At 46.1% G+C, this 24,527-nt stretch overlaps 1 protein-coding gene across 1 annotated transcript in view; it reads left to right on the top strand.

Moving 5' to 3' along the window:
* The first annotated feature begins 980 nt into the window (after positions 1 to 980).
* Positions 981 to 24,527, top strand: part of MACROH2A2 (macroH2A.2 histone) — a 52,210-nt gene continuing 28,663 nt past the window's right edge. Inside the window, exons 1-2 of the mRNA XM_079135806.1 lie at positions 981 to 1,138; positions 20,029 to 20,257. Of these exons, the coding sequence (XP_078991932.1) occupies positions 20,086 to 20,257 (172 nt within the window). The 5' untranslated portion in view covers positions 981 to 1,138; positions 20,029 to 20,085. The remainder of the gene's footprint in view (positions 1,139 to 20,028; positions 20,258 to 24,527) is intronic.

Genomic DNA, 24,527 nt, shown 5'->3' with positions numbered 1-24,527 from the left:
TGCCCAATGCTGGACAATCCTGTTTTCATCTAGGTTTCTCTTCTTGGAAGAAATGTAAATGTTGCTTTTTGGAATTCTTTGATTCTTCAAGGAGAATTCAGAGGAAATATGGATGATCCATAGCAAGTTAGCATTTCCTGCCGAACAAATTTCTTCAAGTGGCCCTCTAGTCATGAGCCAACATTTCACAATACAAAAGAGAATCCCGGCTTCCAGTAGGAATGGAGCAACTAATCCTCATTGTCACACCCGATATTGTCCACCATACCTCCATAAGGATGTGTTTTGTACACACTAATAAAAATTGGCCCTTAAGACAATAGACGCGTGCTAACCTGACACCCGCTGAATATTGCAGATTAATACAGTGAAAGCAATCCCAACCAAAAATCATGCCCAGACACAGTCTCACCCACCAAAACACAATCAACTACTCCAAATACTACATAACAACCTATTCTAAACAGGTCTTCATAAAAGGCATACAAACACAGATACATAAATTCTCAGGTTCTGTGGCTGTGGCCACACTATGCTACCTCCCCAGTGGTGGACGCAAACGTTAATGTGGTTAGTATTTCAGGATACTGAGAGCAACCAAAGTAGCATTTTTTGCATTCACCTTCTAAGGCTCTCCCCAGAACTGCCAGAACCCGCGCCTCCGTCTCCCACCAAAGGTGAATCTAGCTAACAGGAGACTCTGGATGGTGACCATGGTGCCTCTGTCCCCACCTTTAGCCTCATCTTAGCTAGTGGCCCTCTGCAGAGCCAACAGATCCGCCGGCTACGCGGAGGCCGCGCGGTTTCATCATTAAAGCTCCTGAAGGACAATAGCTCATCAAGCCCCACCGAAAGCCCCGGACCCATCGCGGAGCCTGGGCTGGCGGGGGATGAGGCTGAGCGACTCCTCCTAGAGGTGGTTATGTGGAGAAGGAGCAATCCCTTCTCCCTCCTCCTCCTCCCCCCGCTACTATCCGCGGCCCAGAGAACTGCCGCTTGCCGCCATTGACACGCACAGATAAAACCCAAAGAAAGGCAAAGAGTCCTGCCCGGCACCGGCGCCGCGCGGGCCGAACCTGCGCCCGGGGAGGGGCGCGCAGAGGGCACCGGGCGCCCGGAGCCGGCGGCGCAGCACCAGGTGAGCCCGCCATGGCGATGGCATTATTGTTTAGGGGCTCCGGGGTCTGGAAACAAAACGCGCTGCCAGGGCAGCGCAGGGGCCGGAGAGAGCCGCCCCTTCCTCTCCCCCAGCCCCTGCGGGCGCATCCCCAATAGCCGACCCACCCTCTGCAAAATAGAAAAATTAATAAAGCAAACTGCCCAACTTGCTTCCTCGGGAAATAAAGGGGGGGGGGGGGGGGCTAAAGAAGCGGCAAAATTCCTGCGGCCGGCGAGGGGCCGGGGCAGCTCGGGCAAGGAGGCAGGGAGGAAGGAGGGATGCGCGGTCCAGCTGCGGGCCCCGGGCAGGCTGGCCCTGGAGGGAGCCGAGGGCTCCCAGGGATGCGGAGTTTGGGGCGCAGAAGAGGGAGGCACCCAGACGCGGAGGGGGGCTGCGCCGGGTGCTGGGGGCTGCGTCAGGCCCGAGGGCGCCGGAGTAGGGCCGCTCGGGGCCTCCAAAGGTGCCCGGGGTGGGCTTCGGCTGCTCTGGGCTGACAATGGAGGGGGCGCGGAGGCGCCGGGTGGAGGGAAGGGACCGCGGTCCGGGGGCGGGCCGCGCTGGGGAAGGTCAGGCCGGGGACGCCGGGCGGCGCGGGCGAGGGCCGGGGGCTGCTGCGCGGGCGGGCGCACGCCCCGGGGACGACGCGGAGGAGGGCGCGGGGCCGGGCACTCCCCTCCGGTTCCCTTTCCGGGGCGCCCGGTGCCGACGCGCGCTGCGCTTTCACCGGGAAATGGCGGCAGATCCGCGGCTCGTCTGGGCAGTCCCGGCTTCCCGCTTTGCGCGGGAAAATAATAATAATAATAACAACAATAACAGTAGTAATATAAAGAAAAAGGAAATAAAAGTCAAGTGGCCGCGGCGCAGGAAAGGACTGAGGGGTAGAAAAGGGTTGCGCCGGACACGGAGCGAATCGCACGCGGGGCGCGGCGCGCGGGGACCAGCCCTGTCTCTGCAGGCTCCCAGCGGGCAGCCCAGGTGCACCCTCGGTCCAGCCTGGCCAGTCTCCCACTTCGCGCCTGTGGGTGTCTTCTCCCGCCTTGCCTCGTGGGGGCGCCCTCCGCTCCTGCCCTCTTTGTTCCCCACAACAATGGTCAAAGGTTCATTGGTCCTCCAAGGGCCAAAGAGCCTTCTCCAGGAGTTTCGAATCGCGAATAGTTCCAGGGTGATGAGGGCCAGCATGGGCCTGTTTTAGGCCTGCTCATTGCTGAGGCGTTTATGGCAATGGCCCCTTGATGGGTGAAGGGATGAAAGAGGCAAGAAAAAATGGGCTGAGAAGCCAAAGTGTGAGTCCCTGTGTGTTTGACAGAGTGCAATGGAAACCAGGCTCCACCGTCTGCTTTTCGGGTAGTTCTGGTGATATAACAGCGCTGGGGAGCTGTTGGGGCAGCCTTGTCCAGCTCAGCGGAATTCAGAACAAGGGCCCCTGAAGACCCAGGAACCCCTAGGGCCAATCAATCCGCCATGGCAAATAGTGTGGCCTCACTTTTCTCATTTGTGTTTGAGTTGAAATACAATCGTACTCTCACTGAGCTGCACAGTTGCTACTGAGACGGGTCAATAGGTGAGAGAAAAAGAAAACATTATTAAGAACGAGAATGTCTTCATTTATGTTGTTTCAAAACACAAACTAAGCTGTATACAATTCTCAATCCATTCATATTTAACTGAAAGTCATCTCTTACCCCACAAGCAAACTCTTCTTATATTCAAATTAAATATTCAGAGCTACAAGATTTGTACTGCGCTTGTGAATTTCAGAATTGCTTTAGCCCAAGATTATCATATAAATAAATACAGGCATTGCCGGGTGGAAAAATGTGTCTTGAATTGCACAATTCACATCTTCAAAACTCCTCTTTCCTACATCCATATTTCCTCCTAAAATAAGCCCACTTTTCCTCTTCCTCTGGTTTTCCCTACCCTAACAGTTCTGCCTTACCTGGATCCATTCCTGGTCAGACTGTGGACATTATTAATGGGATCCGCTATTTCAAACTCTATAAAAGAATTTACCTCGTTGTATCCAGAATGACCAAAAGATTCTGGCCCGGCTGCTTCACTATTCTACCCTCTGTTGAGTTCCTGGGTTTGTGAAGAGCTTTTGGTCTGCTGTTTCCCAATGGGTGGGACACCCCGCTAGCTATTGTCTGAGACAACCATGTCTGTTTTCTCTGCCTCCTGCCAGCAAAGCAGGAGGTGAATTCTGTCGTAGACAACTTTAAAGGAAAGAGATCTGTAACTTGTTCTTGGGGAGGGATGGATGTGCAGAAATTCGTCGGGTAAGAATGTTTTTCATTCTTCAGAAATAACCTCAGCCAGGCTGGCTGTAATCTGAGAGACTAGGCAGGCTGAGGTGGGCGGATCACAAGTTCGAGGCCAGCTTGAACAATTTAGCAAGCTCCTCAGCAACTTAGCCAGAGCCATCGTCTCAAAAAATAAAAAGGACTAGGGTTGTTGCTCAGTGGTAAAATGCCTCTGGGGTCAACCCCCATTACAAAGACACAAAGAAAGAAAGAACCTCAAACTGAGACACAGGCTTGGGAAATGCTTTTGAAAACTATGTATTGCCTAAACATGAGCAAAACACTTGGAGATCACCCAGCAGACATTTATACCAAGTACCCATTCATAAACAGCTCCGAATGGGGGAAGCAAGCGTAAAGTCACCACCCAGTGCTCACTGAGCTCGCGCCCCAGGCCTCGGAGATCAAATAGAAGGGCAGCCAAACCAGGAGAAATGTGGTGCTGGTGAACTACGGGGAACTCGGAACTTGGACACACTGCCGGCAGATGTGCACATTGATCTAACCAACTTGGAGAGCCGTTTGGGCACTACTAAGTGAATAATGTGCACATTGTGTGACCAGCATTTCATTCCTTGTTATATATCCTGAAAAAGTCAGACATGGTGGCCCATACCTGAGGCAGGAGGTTCATCCACAACATTAGCAAGACCCCACCTCTCAAAACAAATTCATATATAAGGGCTGTGGATGTAGCTCAGTGGTAGAATGCCCCTGGGTCCAATCCTGGAAAAAAAAAAAAAAGTAGGCACACACATGCTCAGCATGTGTAAGGATGTTCATTGCAGAGTTCTGGTTCATTGCTGAAATTGAAAACAACCTAATGGCCATAAATAGGGAATGGCTAAATAAAGTCTGGTACATCTATATTCTGGAATATTAGACAGCTATTTAAAAGAATAAAACAAATGTGTCTATACTGAGACAAAGTTTCCCAAAATGCAATCAATGAAAACAGGCACATTGCCAAATAGTACCTATCATGTGGTACTGTTGCTATAAAAACAATGAAATTTTAATTTATAGAAATTAATTTATAAATTAATAAATCATAATTTTAATTTATAAATTTAATTTATAAATTAATTTTAATTTATAGAAATATAAGTATATTTCTATAAATTAAATATATAAAATCATAAATTATATATATAAAATATATAAATTAAATATATAAAATTAATATAAGTATATTTCTATAAATTAAATTGCTAACAGGACAGACAAGCTGCACTTGTCAGGAAGGGCTTTAGTCAACATTATTCATACCCATTTGTTACCATCAGTATAATATCTGAAATTTTACACTTTGATTTAATTTATATAATGCTTGTATATTTGAATACAACTAATTTGAAAATGATTGGTAGATAATGTGCATTGAAAATCAAAAATACTACAGTACTTTTTAACGAGACAAGAGAAAGACAAAGGTGGCATTTTAAAAAATACAAGGAGAGCATGAGGGTGGAGAATTTTTTTCCCTTGGGGACACATTGGGGTGGCTCTTGGGAATTAGGTTAGAAAAGAAAGGTATTTGAGAGCATAATTCATTTCCAAACAATAAATCACAGAAACTAAAGATGCTTTTGAAACAAAATTTAATTTGGTTTCCTTTACTGGGTCACTCATTTAAGGACTGATTGACTATCCACTGTTAGTACTAACACTCTGCTAAGCTGGAAAGGGACCAAATGGACAGAGCGTAGGAAAAGCAGCCTCAGACCAGCGGTGCAGAAACTCGGGGGCTCTAGGCGTGCTGGCACAGACTGTGGCATGGACAGGCCTTTCAGAACCCCTGCGCCTTCCAGATCACTTTTCACTGTAGGTAAAATAAGGCGGGGGCGGGGGTAACTCAGTCATCAACCACGCAAGTCCCTTTCAGTCCTGGATTATGATTTTGTGAGATCCTATGCTTCCAACCTCGAGATGATCGTGAATCCCAGGCAGGTGGAATTTGGAAAATATGGGATTAGATGAGGAGGGGACCAAACGGGCCCAACCTTGGGACAAACAAAGTATTCGTACATTACGTGGCTCGGGCACACCGTCTCAGGCCCTGTAGTATTGCAGCAACCGACTTTGAAATGGAGAAACCAATAGAAATGTGCTGGAGAAGATGCTAGAAGACTACAGGCCACAAAAATAGCTCTCTGTGATGGCTTCTTTTGAGGACGTAAACCTAATGGTTAATATTTATTAAATGCCAGGTCCAGTTCTAAACACTTTTAATTCATTTAATTCTGACAACACCCCTACAGGTAGGTACTTTTTTATACCCATCTTACAGAAAAGAAAAGAGGTGCCCAGAGCCAGGCACAGTGGCACATGCCTGTAATCCCAGCAGCTGGGGAGGCTGAGGCAGGAGGATCTCAAGTTTAAAGCCAGCCTCAGCAACTTAGCGAAGGCCTGAGCAACTCAGTGAGACCCTGTCTCTAAATAAAATATATAAAAGGGCTGGGATGCGGCTCAGTGGTAGAGTGCTTGCCTAGCTGTGTGAGACACTAGGTTCGATCCTTAACACCACATGTAAAAGTAAATGACATAAAGGTCCTTCAACAACTAAAAAACATTAAAAAAAAAAAAAAAAAAAAAAAGGACTAGTGCCCTTGGGTTCAATCCACAGTCCAAAAAAAAACAGTGCTCAGAGTCCCTACTCAGGGAACTGAGGCCCATGCAGCCTGGCTCCGTGGCCCTCCATCTCCATGTCCCCACAGGAAACTGGAGGCGCCACTAGCACCCAGGGATCCTCCGGCTGTGTCGTTTGAAGACTAGGGTATACAAATTTTTATTTAAGAAACTCTTTATTTGCATCACTGTTTTCCCTGACTATGACAAATGAAAGATAAAGAGTTTCAGATTGAGCCACATGACACTGTACTTTAAACTGTCTTGTCACAAAGTATTAAATAAGATAAATCTGGTGGTTTCTCTGAAGCCCTTACTGTTCATTTATCCGTCTCACCATCCATCATACTTTGCCCGATTTATTTGACTGGCATTGCCAATTTGGACCTGGAATGGAGTAAGTAATTCAAGTCAAAATTCTCGTGCTTTGACAGAAATGTGTGTGAAAATATGCATCGACACCGGTCTAGGGACATCTCTCCAGCCACTCCTGTGACGGCAGGAGAGTTAGCTATGGGACTGTATTTTTCAACCCAAGATGACAATGGCTTCTCTAGCCAGAGATCTGGGGGGTTGTTTCTGGATAAGAGAAGCATCCTAATGATTTTTTGGATTCCTAAATTGCAGGGGTAGTGGGGAGGAGTTTCCGTGACACAGGACAAAAATGTGATAAGATCAAATCAGCCTGATCCCGGCCCTGAGGCCCTGTGTTTGGTGGGCTGCACCACTAATGGTATATATACAGAATTATGTATTATTTTGAGCTGCCTTTGCTGCTCAATAAAGCATTAAAATTAAATAGTTATGGTGGAATACAAAAGGGTAAATTGCAATAGTTTATGCGACATACAACATAAACTTTTAGGTCAGATGATAATTCACTGCATTCCCCATCAGAGTGGTAAACTTCCACATTGATCACTTGATCAACTTTGCAGAATTTCAATGAAGTGATAATCCACTCAGGGCCCCTGCCCCCTGCTGCCACCACTAAAATGAATTTTTCCTCAGCGGCTCTGTAGTTGATCATTGTCTGAAGGGGAAGAACAGACCATCCTGGGAGCGAAGTGAAAACAAATCTTTCAGGTTCGGCTTTTCTTTTCCATGAGGATCATGGACAATGAAACAGTAACCGCAAAGGACAGATCCCCTGGATCTGTCTTCCCGCTGGTGGCACCTCTGTGAACCTAGGTAGCAGGTGAGGGTCAGGAGCATCTTCGAGGAACAGCAGCATCTTTTCAGCTGGAGACCTTGGAGACAGGCAGGTGCTGGGTTCGCAGGTGGGGCTCCTTAGAGCCCAGGGTGGGAAAGGGGGAAAGAGCCATCCGGGTTCCCACCACTGCCCCCTCTGTGTCATACATAAGAGCTCCTATAACTGTTCCTTCAAGTCCAAGAGGATTTTAAAAATCTGATTTGCCTGAGGACAATGGCTGGTCCATGCAGAAGTGGAAACTCCGCCCTGGGCCACCACCCCTGCCCCTTCTAACACTACTGTGTCTCCTTGAGGTTTACCGGGTCTCCCACAAAGGGAATGGCACCATGTGACCAGGGATAGCCTGTCAACAGCACAAACACCACCCACGGAGCCGAAGCCACTGCCTGAGCTTGTCTGCAAGGAAGCAGGGTAGTGGGGCGCAGGCAGGGAAAGGACGGAGGAAGCGTTGCAGAGCGGCTGCCTCAGCTAAGGGCAGTCTGTTGTTCAAGGTTGGAGAGCAGACACCTGGCCCACCAGAGCGCTCAGCTGCCCAGCCACACTGATGTCTCTGGAAGTCGCTGCTGGATCAGTAGCACCTGCTGTCTGGTACTGGTACCCTCAGCTCCCTACCCCCACCCCCGGGTCGTCCATCCTCCATCCTCCATCCCCCCTGAGAAGCTCATCACAGCTCAGAGAAGCCAAGAGGCGGCTGCTCACACTAATTGTAAACTGTCCAATTTTGAGGTGGTGACACAGTTTGCCTGCCACTCCTATTGGTCAGTTCTCCAAGAGCCAAAAACACCAGTGACCAGGCAGTGAAGGTTTAGGTTTGTTGTTGTTGTTTGGTTTTTGTTGGTTTGTTTTTGTTTTCCATGAATGAATAGATTGGAGAAGGCAAAAGCCAGTGCGTGTTCTGGGTGACACTCTCCTGGAACACATTCCTAACTCAAATTCAAACAAAACTAAAATTGTCGCCCCTTTCTTATTCGACTAGTCCCATGTCCGTGGCCACACGTTTATATTAGAAAGTGGATGCAGAAACCAACTATAGAGCAACAACTTCTGTTTTCTACTGTAAAAAAAATCGTAGCTCAAGTTCAACCAAGACAAAAAAAAAAAAGTAAGAGTCTTAGTGCACAAAAGTACAGGTCTCCTAAATCCCCCAGCCCCGCCCCGCCCCCTCCCCTGGCGCCTCTAGAATGACCGAAATGGCCACGCAGTTCTGTGTCTCTGAATGACCAAGAACGTGCAGGCAGTTGAGCTTTGCACTCCGAGACATGAATGGAAATTCTTTTAAAAAGGGAATGATTTGTTATCCAATAGTATAATTTAAATAAATTGGATTAATGCTTGGTTCTCACGTTCATGGTTGGTTAATTTGGTTAATTTGATCTGTGTCATTTTGATGGAACTGCATTTGATATAGCTCTTTACATTATAAATTGTTAATGTGCTTTAACATATATGACGATAAAATTATTGACTATTCTCATTCACTTAAAGGTGGCCCTGGAAGAAAATGGTCTGGAAAGTATCACTTGTGCAATAATGATTCGCCCTTGGAGTTCATAAATGGAGGTGTAATAGAGCAAGTGATTTAGCTGGTATTGCTGAAAATGGTTTTTATAGCTACAAAATAATGCTAACAAACTATTATTATTTTAATACAGTACTTAGGATAACATGCCAAAATATAATAGAATGCTATTAGGTGTGAAACTAAGAGATTTTTTTCATGCCCTTTAAAATATATTTCTACAATAGTGAATATATTTATTTTGAATCCCCCTATGTCCTACTTAGTTTTATTTCATCTCATTTTATTCTCCCAAAGGATAGTTTTGAACTGACAGAGTAAAGACGGTTCATTGCAGTGTTGGCTTCATTTTTCATAAATATTTACAGTATCGGATATTCCAAAGCACAGTATTGCAGATGAGGGAACTATCCTAGGTAATAACAATAAATAAATTGGAAAAATTTTCTGCAATTTTGAAACAGTACAGAGATCCATTAGAAGATGACACTATAAATTTCATGTTCATGAACATTTCAGAAAACAGTATTCAAAGTTTTTTTTAAATCATTTTCATCATTAAAAGGCTGTAAGACCTCATATTTCTAGAGTTAAAATAACATATGTGAAAGCATTTTGATTTGTATGTTTCCGAAGAGCTTGATCTTAAAAGAGTACTTTAAAATAAGCTGTCTTGTAATCCTAGATCCTCTAGCAAATGGTTCATCAACCTGACCTTACCTATCTATGACCTATGATTACTGCTTCACCCTCAGGTTACTGATTTCTCTCTCTCTCTCTCTCTCTCCTTCTTTCTCTTTTTCTCCCCCAACCCATGTTCTGTCTTTTGAAAAACCTCTGTGTAGAAGTTTGACTATTAAAAAAAAAAAAAGGGTCATTTAAATTAGGATACTGACTTGGCACAGTGGCAAATGCCCTCAATCCTAGCAACTCTAGAGGCTAAGGCCGAAGGAACGGAAGTTCAAAGTCAGCCTCAGCAACTTAGCGAGACCCTGTCTCTAAATAAAGTGTACAAAGGACTGAGGATGTGGCTCAGTGGTTGAGTGCCCCTGGGTTCAATCCCCAGTACCCACCTCCCCCCAAAAAATCAGGGCACTGGAGGGTTCTAATGAACCATCTTGCTGTTTGGCTGAGTTTGTCATGGTCTTTATCAGTTTACCAAAAAAAAAAAAAAAAAAAAAAAAAAACCCTAAAATGTCAAGGAGTTGTTTGAGACATAAAAAATGCTTCACTCTTTACCAGCTCTTAACACTTGAAAAAGAACTTATTTGAATTAGAGGGGAAATGTTGGTCCAGAGAATCAGACTCTTTATGAAGGCATCGAGAGTATTAAATGAAGTTACCATTTCCCACCGAAAGCAATTGATTCATTTGCCTCATAAGGGCAGATACTGAGAGTTTTTCCTTTCTTTCCCCTCCTCCTTTCTGGGATTACAATATAATACTAAATATTGTTTATGGGGACTCCATATGCTACAATCATACAGACAGAGACACACTGAATTGGACTCTGTTAATGAGTCTCATACAATTTCTTTTGATACTAAATTTTATATTTTTCAATTATCTCCAGACCAGTTAGTTTCCAATGACTCACCTGATGGTAGAAGCGATCTTAATTTTTTAACATGACATTATTATTCAATTATAAGACAGTCGAACTATTCTTCTTACCAACACATTCATCTCCAAGCTAATTTGCAAATGAGGTATGTTTAAGATGTTAAGTGAAAATGACTCTTTAGGTTTCCAGTTCAAAGGGACAGACCGAGCACATGAGCTTTGCTTCAGCCCCCTCCTTCTCTGGAGCCCAGAGAAATGATGGTAAATAAACACTCAAGAACAGAGGAAGGGGTCTGGTGTAGGTCATTAGCAAACTGGCAATTTCGAGAAATTTCTGGAAGACTGAAAGGGCATAGGAACACATGTGTGCGCTGTCAGGGGAAGCCACAGCTAAGAATGAACACAGAAGCCACAGTGGATGAAGGGGCCCTGGGGACAGCTGAGTGACTTGACCTCTCTCCCTGTCCTGGGAGAATCTCTGGAAATGTGTTCATTCACCAAGCTAACAACTTGAGGGTTCTGCTAACGAAATCTAACTACAGGACACATCTAGGATTTCGGGGAGGGATATGGCTCTGTGAAGTAAGGCTCCCTCAGTCTGACGTGTGGGGGCTCTTATCCCCTAATGGGATAATCTAAGTTAGTCCTGCTAGTTGGCATGCCCTGTACACACACCCAGAAGCTCCAAGCAGGTGCATTCCTACCAAACAATAGCTCTTCTATCTACCTGTGCTTTATTCTGAAATACAAGTGTATAACCAAAGATTTCCAGGCATTTAAAGAAAGCCAACATGAAAGGGAAAAATGAACATAAGTAACTAGGACAACTGCTTGGATAAAACAGAAGGTTACTTTAACACGTTCTAATTAGTTGCAAAGAATTTGAAGACATGATACATTCATAAAAGAACAGGATGTTGTGAAAAAGGAACAGAGAAAACAAGAAATAGCTCTTGGAGATTAAAAGTATGATTCCCAGAATTAGATATTGAAAGGACTAAAATTAAAGGAAAAAGAAAAAATGCAAGAGACTTGAGAGTAAACTAGGAGGTTCAACATCTAGTTTATAGGTGTTTCAGGAAAAGACAAGTAAAGGGAGACATGGGGGAAATAAAGGGATGCTGGGGTGGGGAATAGTCACACATAACGGGAAAGTCCCCAAGGGAAGAAAACCCTCAAGTATTCAGATTGAACTGGCTTATTGCCTAGTACCCAGCAGGATGAGTGGGATGGGGTGGGGTGATCAATGACTTTGATTGATGATTTTGTTAAAGCAAAATTATTTTGATGCCATCAGTTATATATCCCACTGAATGATAATCCAAGATCACTCAATTAAGACAGTTTCATTTGTGTAAGAAAACAGTCTACTCTTCTATAAACTTCCTGAAGAGTTACAAACCAAGAAAGAGGAATGCCTGGGATCAAGGATAAGCAGGAAGACAGCCCAGGATGACCACTAGGTAAAATAACTAGAGGCCCTCTGGAATGAGGTTTCTGGAAAGAATATGGTTCCTGAAAAAAAAAAAAAAAAAAAAAACATGTAATTGAGAAACTGGGTGATTTGAGGGATAGGATAGTGGTATGTTTTTCTTTAATCAACAAGAACAAAGAAAAATACAAGCCGACTATGGCGGCACACACCTGTAATCCCAGCAACTTTGGAGGCTGAGGCTGGAGGATCAAAAGTTATAAGGCCAGCCTCAGCAATTTAATGAGACCCTGTTTCAAACTTTTTTTAAAAAGTGAAAAGGATTGAGGATGTAGCTCAGAGGTAGAGCGCCCCTGGGCTCAATGGTTCAATCCCAGGTACCACAAAAGAAAAAAGAAAAATAGTGTCCATTCTCATTATTCACTGATAACATATGCAAATTTTCTTAGGCCAAAATTTATTTGTAACCCCAAATCAGTGCTTGTGGCACTATTGCCGTCACTCAAGGATTGTGCTTGTGCAAAGCTGCACAAAGTCTGCATCTCCCCAAGTGCATATTCCCAGCCGAGGGTGAGCAGGGCAAGGCCCGCCCTTCTTGCGTCAACACACACTGTAAATAAGCAGCCTTCTTGCTGTCTCTTTGGCACCCTGCTTATTCACATCTTAGTGGGGTTTGTTGGTGTTCACTGTTCAGTGCGTAGTGCTGAAGAGCTGTCTAGCGTTCCTCGGTGCAAGAAGACTCGAGATGCCATATGGAAAAAATATGGGTGTTAGATAAGCCACATTCAGGCGTGAGCTGTGGTGTTGACTGAGAGCTCAGTGTCAAGGGTCCAGCGGCTTGTAGTGAACAGATGTCTTTGAACAGAGACCCTACCACAGGAGAGCTTGCCTGGGTTCAATCCCCAGCTCCCAAAAAAACAGCGGCCACGAGGTCAGCTGGCCTGGTGGTTGTGACCATAGGTGGCAGGAATCTCGCCCTGTATTCCCCCCAGCACGCGTGTTAATGGGGTTCTGGCTTCTCTGCAGAACGTAACTACCACATTTAACAAGCCTCAACTGCGGATAGTGACCTCAGGGGTTAGGGAAGAAAGGTAAGGTCCAAGTGTGGAGCCAGTAAAGCAGGGAATGATGTTGAAAGAGAATCCGCTCTTGATGCTGGACCACAGAGACATGGAGGCCCTCAGCCCCTTGAATCAGAGGGAACAGCTCTGGCAAAGTCTTAATCACACTCATGCTGCCTGCGGGCGTGTCATTTTCAAAATAAATCCAGAGGAAAAGATGTGGACGATTTTGTTGTGATTGGGGAACAAAATATAAAATGCAATGAGCCAGGATGATGGAAAGTACAGGAGACAGAGGTGGACGGGAGGGAGGGCGGGAGACAGCGGCTCAGTCGGCACCTTCACCGTGATGGCATGAAAGATGCCTAAAATCTGCGGAGTCGGGACAGAGATGGAGACCAGCAGTCAGTGGAGGAATAAAACTGAAAATACAACCGCCAACGATTAGAAAAAGGAGGGGCCTGGTGGTGCACACCTGTAATCCCAGCAGCTCGGGAGGCCGACGCAGGAGGATCATGAGTTCAAAGCCAGCCTCAGCAACTTAGTGAGGCCCTAAGCAACTCAGCGAGACCCTACTCTAAATAAAATATTTAAAAAGTGCTGGGGATGTGGCTCTATGGCTAAGTGCCCCTGGGTTCAATCCCTGGTACCAAAAAGAAAAAAAAAAAATAGAAAAAGGAGAAGAAAGATGAGTTAAGTTCTCAATTTTCTTAGGCACAGATGGAGACTGTAGGAAAATGAAAATGGATTGAGACATAGAGGTTTAAACTGGAGTTTGAAGGTAGCCACCAGAACTAAAATTTTTAAATTGCTACATGTAGTTGCATCTGGAAGTGAGATTGAGGATAGAAAGAGTAGAATGGGAGACAGTTGCATTTCAGTACCTTATTGCTTTTTGACTATATGCAAGTATTACTTAGATTAAAATAAACTCCAAGCCGGGTACAGTGGTACACCCCACAATTCTAGCAGCTGAGGAGGCTGAAGTAGGAGGATTGCAAATTCAAGGCCAGCCTCAGCAACACAGCAAGACTCTGTCTCAAAATAAAAAGTAAAAAGGGCGTTGGATATAGCTTAGTGGTAGAGTGCTTTCTTAACATGTACAAGGCCCCAGGTTCAATCCTCAGCACTAAAAAGAAAAGAAAGAGACTAAAACTAAAAACATTAACTCCTTTCATGTTATTTTCCTTTCTTCAGGATGAACAATATAACTGCAGATGTTCCTCGACTTAATACTGGAGTTATGATCCAATAAACCCATCATAAGTTGAAAATATCTCCAAATTGCATTCAGTACACCTGATCCACCCAATAGCCTACTTAGCGACATAGCACACTTGAGTCTTGGTGATTCCCCTGGTGATCATGTGGCCGACTGTGAGCTTCAGCCCACCACCAAGCAATTTAAGAGACAATTGTTCTGCATATCGCTAGTTCAAGAAAAGATCCAAATTCAAAACTGGGGCAGGGAGTGCTGGGCATCAAACCCAGGGCATCACACATGTTAAGCAGGTACTCTACCACAGAGCTACACCCACACCCCCAAATTATAAATTGAAGTATTCTTTCTAGTGAATTCTTATACCTTTCACACCACTGTAAAGTAAAAAAAAAAAAAAAAATCCTAAGTTAAATCACTGAAAGTCAAGGGCCATCTAAATATGTTTAAGCTTGTGGGTGGTCAGCTGTAACACAGAAAATGCCCAAACTTTCTAGAGCTCACAGAGTTCTTAGTGTCTGGCATGAGTGCTTAATGCCACTGGATCAAAAGAAATGTCTGTCAGTGCTATTTATGAAGAATTTATGCCCTGCCAATGTTCTAGTTATTTGAAAATTAACAATAATGAATTCAGAGCAGGGCACAGTAGCACACACCTGTAATCCCAGTGGCCCAGGAGGCTGAGGCAGGAGGAATGCAAGTTCAAGGCCAGCCTCAGCAACTTGGCAAGGCCCTAAGCAACTCGGCTAGACCCTGTCTCTAAATAAAATACAGAAAGGGCCGGGGATGTGGCTCAAGGGTTAAACACCTCTGAGTTCAATCATCAATACCCCCTCCTAAAAACAGAATATTTTTATTCCATTCTCAAATAACCACAACGGATGGCAAATCGGCTGTGTGCACCTACTGGGCATTCCACGGGTGCTCAGACCTTGGAATCAGATTTTCCATTCCATGTCAATTTTCACTCGGCAAGTTTAATCCCAGCAATGGTCAAAAACAGATCTGGCTTTATCAAAAGAAGCCTGATGCAATCTGAAACCGTGGGCTATCATAAACTGGTAGTGGGGACAGGGTCCAACCCGGATCAGGAATCCAAGCTCTGGCCTTCCTCCAGTGCTCCGGGCTCACCCACGGGCCCTGTGAGTTTGGGACCGATGGCTCTAACATCTATCTGAAGCTTTACTATGGTTCATTATGACCTTTATTATGGTATTACGGTTTACTTATTTTCCAATGCAACTTCATTGGAAAATATTTAAAGACAAGGATCGTGTAAATTCCACAACATCTAATGTGGTTTCTTGTTCAATAACAAATGCTCTATGGATGCCATCTTTCATTGACACTCTGGGTCATTGATTGTACGATGCATACCAATTTCTCGAGATAGTAAAATGTTAAAAAAAAAAAAGTGGCTCATAAAATCAGTGAAATACAGTAGTTATTGGAATAGGCTGGTGTGAGTTTATTGCCCGTGTCTGAGTCAGTGCTGCAATTTAATATTTACCCTGTGTTATCTATAAAATCTAACTCATCGGTGGCCTTACAGGCTTAAAACCCAATCAGGGAAATAAATTCTAAAACAACAGAGCCTGAATAGCCCTCTGCCCCCAGCTCGCACACCAGTGAGGGTCTCTGCTGTGCCCTGGGGTGGCACGGAGGGGTAGGCAGGCTGTGTTCTCCCTCCTCTGAGTTTGGAGTTTTATTTTCCTGCTTCCCACCACCAACAGCTTAAAACTTTCAGATTCACTTTGGAAGAAATTACGAGAGTCTATGCCTGGATCTTTCAACGGTATGGACCAGATACATCACAGACCTAGGCTTTTTTTTTTTTATTTTTTTGGTACTGGGATTGAACCCAGAGGGGCTTAACCACTAAGCCACATCCCCAGCCCTTTTTATATTTTATTTAGGGTCTCACTGAGTTGCTTAGGGCCTCGCTCAGTGGCTGAGGCTGGCTTTGAACTAGCAATCCTCCTGCCTCAGCCTCCTGAGCTGCTGGGATTACAGGCATGTGCCATTGCACAGCTAGGCTTTATCTGGTCCCTAAGTGCCCCCCTGCAGCCCAGAGTATGAGGCCACCCAACAGGCCAGTGGCCACCGGGCCCTTACAGTGCAGGATGCCCCACAGAGCCCCATCCATCCTGTTCAAGCCTGGAAACAAACATAATGTATTACAGTCCTTAAGTTTTGCCTAATCAGAGCAAAATTGTTTTAGAGCAGAAGGTAAATAAAAGTAAACATTTAAGTATTAATCTGATGGAAACAAATTTCCCTGTTCCAATGATTCTTTTCTCTTTAGACAGTAGACCTATATCAGACTCAACCTGCAGAATGTGGAAAAAATCCATTCAAGTCTTTAACTCCTGACTTCTCAAGACCGAATCCAAAAATATAAAACAGACTGAATAGAGTGAGAGGAAAGGGTGTCCTGGAAAAGAAGGAAGTTAGGGGCTGTCATTGCTCCTAACCCCAGGCACAGCTTTGGGGAGGTGTGGTCTTGGGATGCAGGTCCTCTCTCCAGGGCGACATCTCAGCTCCCACCAGCCCCTCCCTGCTTCTCCTGGGGATTCCTGGAGTTGGTCTGATTTGCACTGACTGGCAGGGGCCTTGTGTCTCTGACACCCAGGCAGGGCCTGCAGGTGGGTGCTTGGCTGCTTAAAAACAACTCCACGTCTGTAAAGGGGATCACAATACAAAGAACTCTCGGGTCCTGCTCAAAGGACATCAGTCCCTCATCTCACACTTAGACCTCACCTGGAGCTGCTTCCCCAGCTCCGCCAAGCCTCTGACCTAGAGGAAAGTCAAGTCGCAGAAGTGACTCTGGTATAAACTTCTGCGCTTGGGATGACCCCTACGGTTAAGGGCCGTTTTGCAGTTTGCGACTGGTGTGTTTCTCTGCTTGCTCCCGCCTCGATTTTCCTTCCTTGGCTGTTTTGTCTTCTTGACTGTTTAGGCATGAGCTCCCTGAAGTCACCTGCTCTTCTTCCTTCCTGGTCCTAATTTCTAATTTTTAGGGCCTTGTGTGACTGCTCTTGACTACTAACATTGGGGAAGTTCCCAAGAAGCTTTATTGTTGAGCCGTTTTATTTGAGGAAAGTGTGTATGTCTATCCGTGTGTGTGTGTGTGTGTGTATGTGTGTGTGTGTGTGTGTGTGTGTGTGGAGGGGGCTCTGCCCTTGTGTCATTTGCATCATCATGGTGGGAGAACGAAGCTGGGAGAGGTTGTGACCATCCTGCACACTCCGGATCCACAGGGCATGTCCACCCTGTGATGGGCTTTTCAGGTGGTTTCCTTGGCAACCAGACTCACTAATCCTCCCTCCACACAGACCCACACTTACCAGTAACTGGGGGGAGGGGGGAAGCACATAATTGGCTTAGTGGATTCACTAGTGCATCTTTGTAAACCTACAGTCTCTTAACTCTTGAGAACTAACTTCTTAAGGAGGCTAAGCTGCTTTTCTAAAACCATTTGAAAGTGCATTTCAGAAAAATGAGAAAGTTTAAGACCAGAAGGGCCCTAAGGATCAATTAGCCTCCTCCCTTGTTGTGTAGATGAGGCTCTGGGGGCCCAAGAAAGTGACTTCGTGAGCTCGCGGGCAACCAGTTATGTAGAGATGGGACCACTCCTGGGCCTCCTGCCCCGTCCTGGGCTCTTTCCACTCTATCAAGAACCACCTGCATTTGGCGCCCCCTCCTGGCTAACACACATGTGGTGTGAGGACAGGGGCTCCTTAACACTGCTGCACACGTCCCCTACCCCTGGGAAGGTACTGGCCACCAGCAGGTGCTCCACACAGTTACATGCCTGGCCTCAGTTTCCTCAAGACGCATTGACACCTGCGCCGTTCACTCGTAGGGGCTTCCTTCCCCAAGCAGAGCACTTGGGCAGGGGATTAACTGGAGTGAGCAGCCTCGGACAACAACGCCGGAGACTCGGAAATCCTAAACCCAAGATCATGCTTTACAACCGTGTCTTGCTGTCAGAGGGGACATTCTAAGGCTACTTTTGCATGTACTTAAGCGATGAACACCCACATCTTTTGGTGGCGAAAGACATATAAAATAGGAAAGTAGTAAGTACACGAGAGCATCCTAAAATAATGTAGGTCAAGTGTCTAACAAAGTGCCCCAAACTCACCTCATCTACCTGGAGGACAGGTGGGTTTTGAGAAAAGGGTTTGTGCCTCATTCCAGAGTTTTTATATAAAACCTTTCAGTCATAGTAGACATCAAACCCTACAGAAAGCCGTTCACGCATTCGTCCAGATTAAGCAAATCCCAGTTGCTCCTCCGTTTCAGATGAGCCATGCATTCGTTTACCCCTTTCTTCCGTCAGTTTTAGCCCCATTCTTCTTGCCATCCTGGCTGTGGGTAAGATGACCCAGTCAAAACTTAGATGGCTTCCTTAATGGGTGGGGACAATTTCCATCTCCAGAGGGATGCTGTTGCCCTGGCGCAGAGAGAGAGCTTTGACTCAGCAACACCTTTCATAGAAAATCTCCATCTCCTTGTCCTGGGTCGTGTGTGTGTGTGTGTGTGTGTGTGTGTGTGTGTGTGCACGTGCATGTGTGTGTCTCCTTTGTAATTTCCTTATTCTGAATCATATCACATTTTTGGTCACAATATTCCCTCAACCAATCGTTCAAACACACCCAAGATCTGTTACAAATTATTTTTGGCCTTACAAAGACCTCGTCCAAGAGGATGTAGCTATTTGATTGTCCCCCAACGATGCCTTCCTTAAGTAACAGTGAGTCATACACCTGCAGCCTGGGGCACTCTACAGAAGCCTCCTCTTCATGGTTTCTTTAAATCCGTCCCCAAAACCAATCTGGATTCCCCATTCCAAGGGGCAGAAGCTTGGGTTGTATTATGTCTTTTCATTTACATGTTTGGTTACTCCACAGGAGCATATTCAATAAAACTGCCTCTTCGGGGCCGGGGCTGTAGCTCAGTGGCAGAGCACTTGCCTAGCATGTGTGAGGCACTGGGCTCCATCCTCAGCACCACATAAAAATAAACAAATAAAAAAAAGGCACGCTGTCCATACACAACTACAAAAAAATTTTTTTTTTTTAAATTGCCTCTTCTGGCCTGTTTGTTTTTGGGAAGGCTACATTATTGTTGAACTTAGAAGGGTGTTTCCATCTGAGAACTGCCAATCAGCTTCAAGTCATGCATCAAAACTAACAATGATAATGGGCGAGGTCACGTGGGCCAAGAGGACCGTGCTCGTTCTGTTGATGCTGTGTGTAAATCACCTCTAACTTAGTGGTTCCAAACAGCTCAGACAGGTGTGGCGGCGCATGCCCGTGATCCCGGCTCCGCGGAAGGCTGGGGCGGGAGGCTTGCCTGAGCCCAGGAGTTCAAGGCCAGTCTGGGCAGCGTAGCAAGTCCTGGTCTCAAAACATAAACAGTAAAACAACACAAATTTGTTACCTTTGGCCCCAAGTTCAAAATGAACTTGAGCTCGGTGAGCTGCAGGGAAGGTATTGGCAGGGCCGGCTCCTTCTGGAGGCTCAGAGAGAACCTGCTCCCTCCTCTTCATACGTCTCCTTCACTCCCTCTCATTCCCTGACTCTGGGAAGGATCCTGGCGATTAGAGCAGGCCGGCCGGGTGACCCAGGTGGTCTCCTACCTCAAGGTCCTCAGTTTCATCTCAAGGCCCTCTGCCCTGCACAGTAACAGCCACAGGTCAGGGGATGAGGAAATGGACACCTTCGGGGATCTCTGTTCAGCTGACCGCAGGCCCATAAACCCACCTCTCAGTGACAGTTGGCCTGTCCTCTTGAGGTGTTTGTGGGTGGTGGCCTGACAATGCCCGGCTCCCACCAGCAGGCAGTCCCCGCGGAGCCCCAGGGCCACTCCACAGTGCCCACTGTGTTTCCACGTCTCCTCACCCCTGCCTTCTTTCCTTCCCAGCATTGCGAGTGCCAGGAAGCCAGCGTGTCAGCAAGCTGAGAGGGAAACTGAGGCAAGATGTCGGGTCGGAGCGGGAAGAAGAAAATGTCCAAGCTGTCCCGGTCAGCCAGGGCCGGTGTCATCTTCCCCGTGGGGAGGTTGATGCGTTACCTGAAGAAAGGGACCTTCAAGTACCGGATCAGCGTGGGCGCCCCTGTCTACATGGCAGCAGTCATCGAGTACCTGGCAGGTAGGGTGACGAGCAGCCGCTGCCAGGTCTCCACCTCCCGGGGCCCCTTTCACACCGGCTGGGGAGGCCTGCTCTGAACCACCCCGTGCCTGGCTCAAGGCGACTGAGGGTAGTGACAGGGTTTCACTTGGCCTGCTTGGCCCCGGGACTCAGAAGGACAGGTGGTCGACATGGAAGACCCACAGTTAAATGGCTCTTCCAGGTCTGCACCCTGCAGGTGTGTCTAGATTGAAGCAAATGCTAACCATATTCCACCACATAACCGTCACCATCTCATTACCATATATCCACAAGTGTTCTGTGCATCCTGATTTTGCATCAAAGACAGTTTAGTAATAAATGATTTTTACTTATCATTGAATTAAGTATTATTTAATGCTGGCACTTTAAAGAAAAAAGCTTCGCATAAAGAGTGCATCCCATATTTTTGCAAAACAAAATATTTTTTGACATACAATCTGCAAGGATTTTGTGGTGAACTACCATATGTAAATATCTAGGCTCCTGAAGAAGAGAAACTTCAGGGAGAATTTTGTAAACAAGAATTTTTCCTTTATATCAAATTGCTCATTAAACATCAGTTTTTCCTGGTATATTTAAATTAGGACTCAATGTCCATCAATAACACTTATCTGAACATCAAAAGCATCTTCACTTGGTTCCATAAAGCCAATGCAATGTTCAAATTTTGCCCTCTTTTGAGGCAGTTCTCTGTTTTATATGGTTACACAGGAAATAGTTTCCATATCTGTTGTTAAATTAGTTGTTTTTACTAAAAGGTGAGATTTTTACTGTGTGTGGTCTTCCTATTTAACTTTGTGTTGCTTTTCTCTTATGTAATAGGTAAATTGAAACCAAGCTTCACAATATCAGGAATGTTTTCTAAGAAATATATAACATAAAAATAGATAAATAAGTGTAATTGCTTCCTCATAGAGTCATTTTATCCATGAGCAACAGGGTCTCTAACTTTGCCCAAGATTAACAAAAATACCTGGACACCAAAGATAAGTGCCTTGGAAATTCTGTCAGGTTAAAAATTCAGACTCTGCAAACTGTCCCTGGCAAGCGCAGCCCCTGCACTGTAACATGCAAACCCTGGGCAGGTCTCTGCCTCCTGCTTCCTGTTTCTTTCTTTCTTAGTTTCTTTCTTTTGGTGGTCCTAGGGAATCAAACTCAGAGTCTTGCTCATGGTAGACAAGGGGGCTCTGCCTGAGCTGCATCCCCAGCCCCCGTTTCCTCTTCCCTCCAGTTCTTCCCTCAGGAGCCATGGCTTCGCCTCCTGGCCACTCCCCAGTCAGCATTTCCTGAAAAGTCTGCCTTGGTCTATGCATGCACATAGTCTCCCTGGGCGTTTCCAACAGGCAGGCCTCAGCACCTACTTGTTACCAAACGAAGGCCTGATCCTGGACTGAACACCTTTCTGGGTCCTTCGGGAGGTTGGAGAGATGACTGGGGGTCTCCAGGACTCAGTCCATTCAAGTCCTGCAGAGCAGTGCTTCTCAAAGTGGGGACCCCACAGGAACCGCATTGACAAGGTTGAAGACTCCAGTGGTGCTGCTGCTGCTGGTCCAGAGACCACACTTTGAGTAGCAAGATTGCAGTTGGCCTTCTGGCCACAAGCCCACACGTGAGGGATACTTGTTTCAAATGCAGATTCCTGTCTGTACCCCAAGGTGGTCTGATTCACTGAGTCTCAGATGGGACTCAGAAACCAATGGGAGCCAGGTATGGTGGCACATGCCTATAATCCTAGTGACTTTGGAGGCCAAGGCGGAGAATAGAAAGTTTGAGGCCAGTCTCAGCAACTTAGCAAGGACCTAAGCAACTTAGCAACCTGTTTCAAAATTAAAAAATAAAAAGGACTGGGTTTGTAGCCCAGTGGTAGTGTGCCCCTGGATTCGATCCCCAGTACCAAAAATAAAAATTAAAAGAAAGAAAAGAAACTGGTGGGAAAGTTTCCTAGCTCAGGGAGGGCGTGGAGGGACTTTGAGAGAGGTCAATGAAGCTTCAAAACACCCCACTGAGTCTAGAAGACACTGAGCAACGCGAAGATCCCTCAGCTTCCAAGTGGGGAGCTGGAATTCAGGGACTTCGACCCCAAACTGTGCACTTTTTTGCTACATATACATGTAATAAAAATAATAATTATTGCTTTTCCTATGTCTCCATTTGGTGCACATAAAAAAAATTTGGTCTTTTGACTCATTGGCCTCTCTGTTCTCTGGCTCAGACATGTCCGATGGGGAATGTTGAGTTTTCCTATCCATTCATTCATTCCGCAGTATTTGCCAAATCCGCTTTTGTTATTATCTGCACATCAGTGCCCGCAGTAAGGCCATGGCTGGTGAGTCCTGGTGGGCGAACTGGCCATGGATGTGGGGCAGGTAGGAAAGGGGAGAGAAGAGAGGCTGAGCAGAGCAGGAGGCCATATGCATGACATCCCTCCCTTCCCCCAGCCGGTGCCAGCATCCAGCTCTGTCCTCAGTCCTGGAGGAGAAGGCCTGTCCTCTCTCTGTCTCTCTGTGCTTTGTGCCTTTCTGCCCCCACAGTGTTAGGGATTGGATCCAGACAAGGGCTTGCTAGGCCAGCTCTCCATCACGAGCTACACCCCCAGCCCTTTTTATTTTATTATTATTATTTTTTAATTTAGAGACATGGACTTGCTAAGTTGCTAAGGCTGGCCTAGAACCTGTGAACCTCCTGCCTCAGCCTCCTTGTTGGGATGACAGGCGTGCGCCACTCCATCTGGCTGTTAGTGTTTTTTCTCCCCTCCAAGCTTAGGTTGGAACTGGAGAGCACAGGCTGAGATGTCACTTCAAATCCACATTTATCCATTCATCAACTGTTACCTTAACCTCTCTGAGCTTTGGAGTTTTCCAGAGCTAGCTCGTTTAATTTAATTAAATGAGTTCATGCATGTACAACGCCTGGTACAGAGAATGTACTTGCTAAACAGTATTTCTTTTCCTCTTCCCTCTATGAAGTGTTGATAAAATCATTTGGGGCACAGTATAAATCACTAATTCTGTTAAGGTGGTGTATGCTCAGGTGGAATTTGCATTTTCACGAGACAAGGAACTTTAATTCAACTTCCACTAATTTTAATTATATGAGTGCAATTGCAGGCCACCATTGACTAAGTGAAATGGAGGATTTGTGTTTGTTGATTGGTGTTATGGTTTGAATCTGGAATGTCCCCACTAAGCCTCATGTGTTGAAGGCTCAGTCCTCCAATACAGCAGCGTTCTGAGGTAGGGCTTTAACCTCTACAGTGAATTGATCTATTTGATGGATTAATAATTTGAAAAATATTGGGAGGTAGTGGAAATTAGGCAGGTAGGCATGGTTAGAGGCATATGTCACTGGGGGGCATGCTCTTGGGAACCCTTCCCTCCTCTACCTGTTTCTCGCTGCTATGAGCTGATTCCTTTCCTCCACTACATCCTTCCGCCATGATGTTCTGCCTCCCCCAGACCCAAAACAACAGAACCAATCAACCATGGACTGAAACTACAAAGGAAAAATCTTTCCTCCTCTAAGTTGTTCTTGTTGGGTATTTTGGTTTAGCGATGAAAAGCTAGCCCAGCTGGTCAGTCAGTTTTATGAAGGAGCTTCCACTGACGGTGGAAGAGAGGGTGTACAAACCTCTCACCCTTGAAGTCACCTTCACAGTCATGGAACAAATCCTGATTGATGCAGCCTTTGGATCAGACCTCCACGATGTCGAGAAAACAGGCAGGCGTGGTCCCACTTTTGCTGGGGACATAGTCTGGCAGGAAGGACAAGCAGGAAGCATGTCACAGGAGAGGAGGTGCATGCTGGGCGGGGTGGGAGGCACCACCTGATAGGAAGCAGGGCCCTTTAGACCTCAGCCAGGACCCTGGCTTTGTCAAGTCAATCAGTGTTACATCGTGATACCGAGAACCCCCCAGAGATCCTGAGGTATGTTCCAGGCACTGGGATTTTTAGAACGTGCTCAGGTGATTGTGGTGGAGGCCAGGGTGGGGCATGCGTAGGAGCTGGTAGACCCCATGGGTTGGATGGAATAGGAGGAAACAGGAGAGGGGAGGGGGTGAGAGCCCAGGGTTCAGAGGAAGTGTCGGGGGTCTCTGCAGGATCTCAGGAGGTTGGGTGTGTCCCAAACAGGGCTGGGAAATGGCTGTGGGTGTGGGTAAGAAAGGAGACGGAGGCCGCGCAGCGCAGGCTGCATTCTGACAGTCCTTGAGCCCTAGAGGATGCACACGTTTTATACTCACAGGGCGCCTGG

This window comes from Sciurus vulgaris, assembly GCF_902686455.1.
Source record: "Sciurus vulgaris genome assembly, chromosome: 4".
NCBI lineage: Eukaryota > Metazoa > Chordata > Mammalia > Rodentia > Sciuridae > Sciurus > Sciurus vulgaris.
The sequence above is the reverse complement of the archived record's forward strand: the minus strand, read 5'-3'. Positions and strand labels throughout refer to the sequence as shown.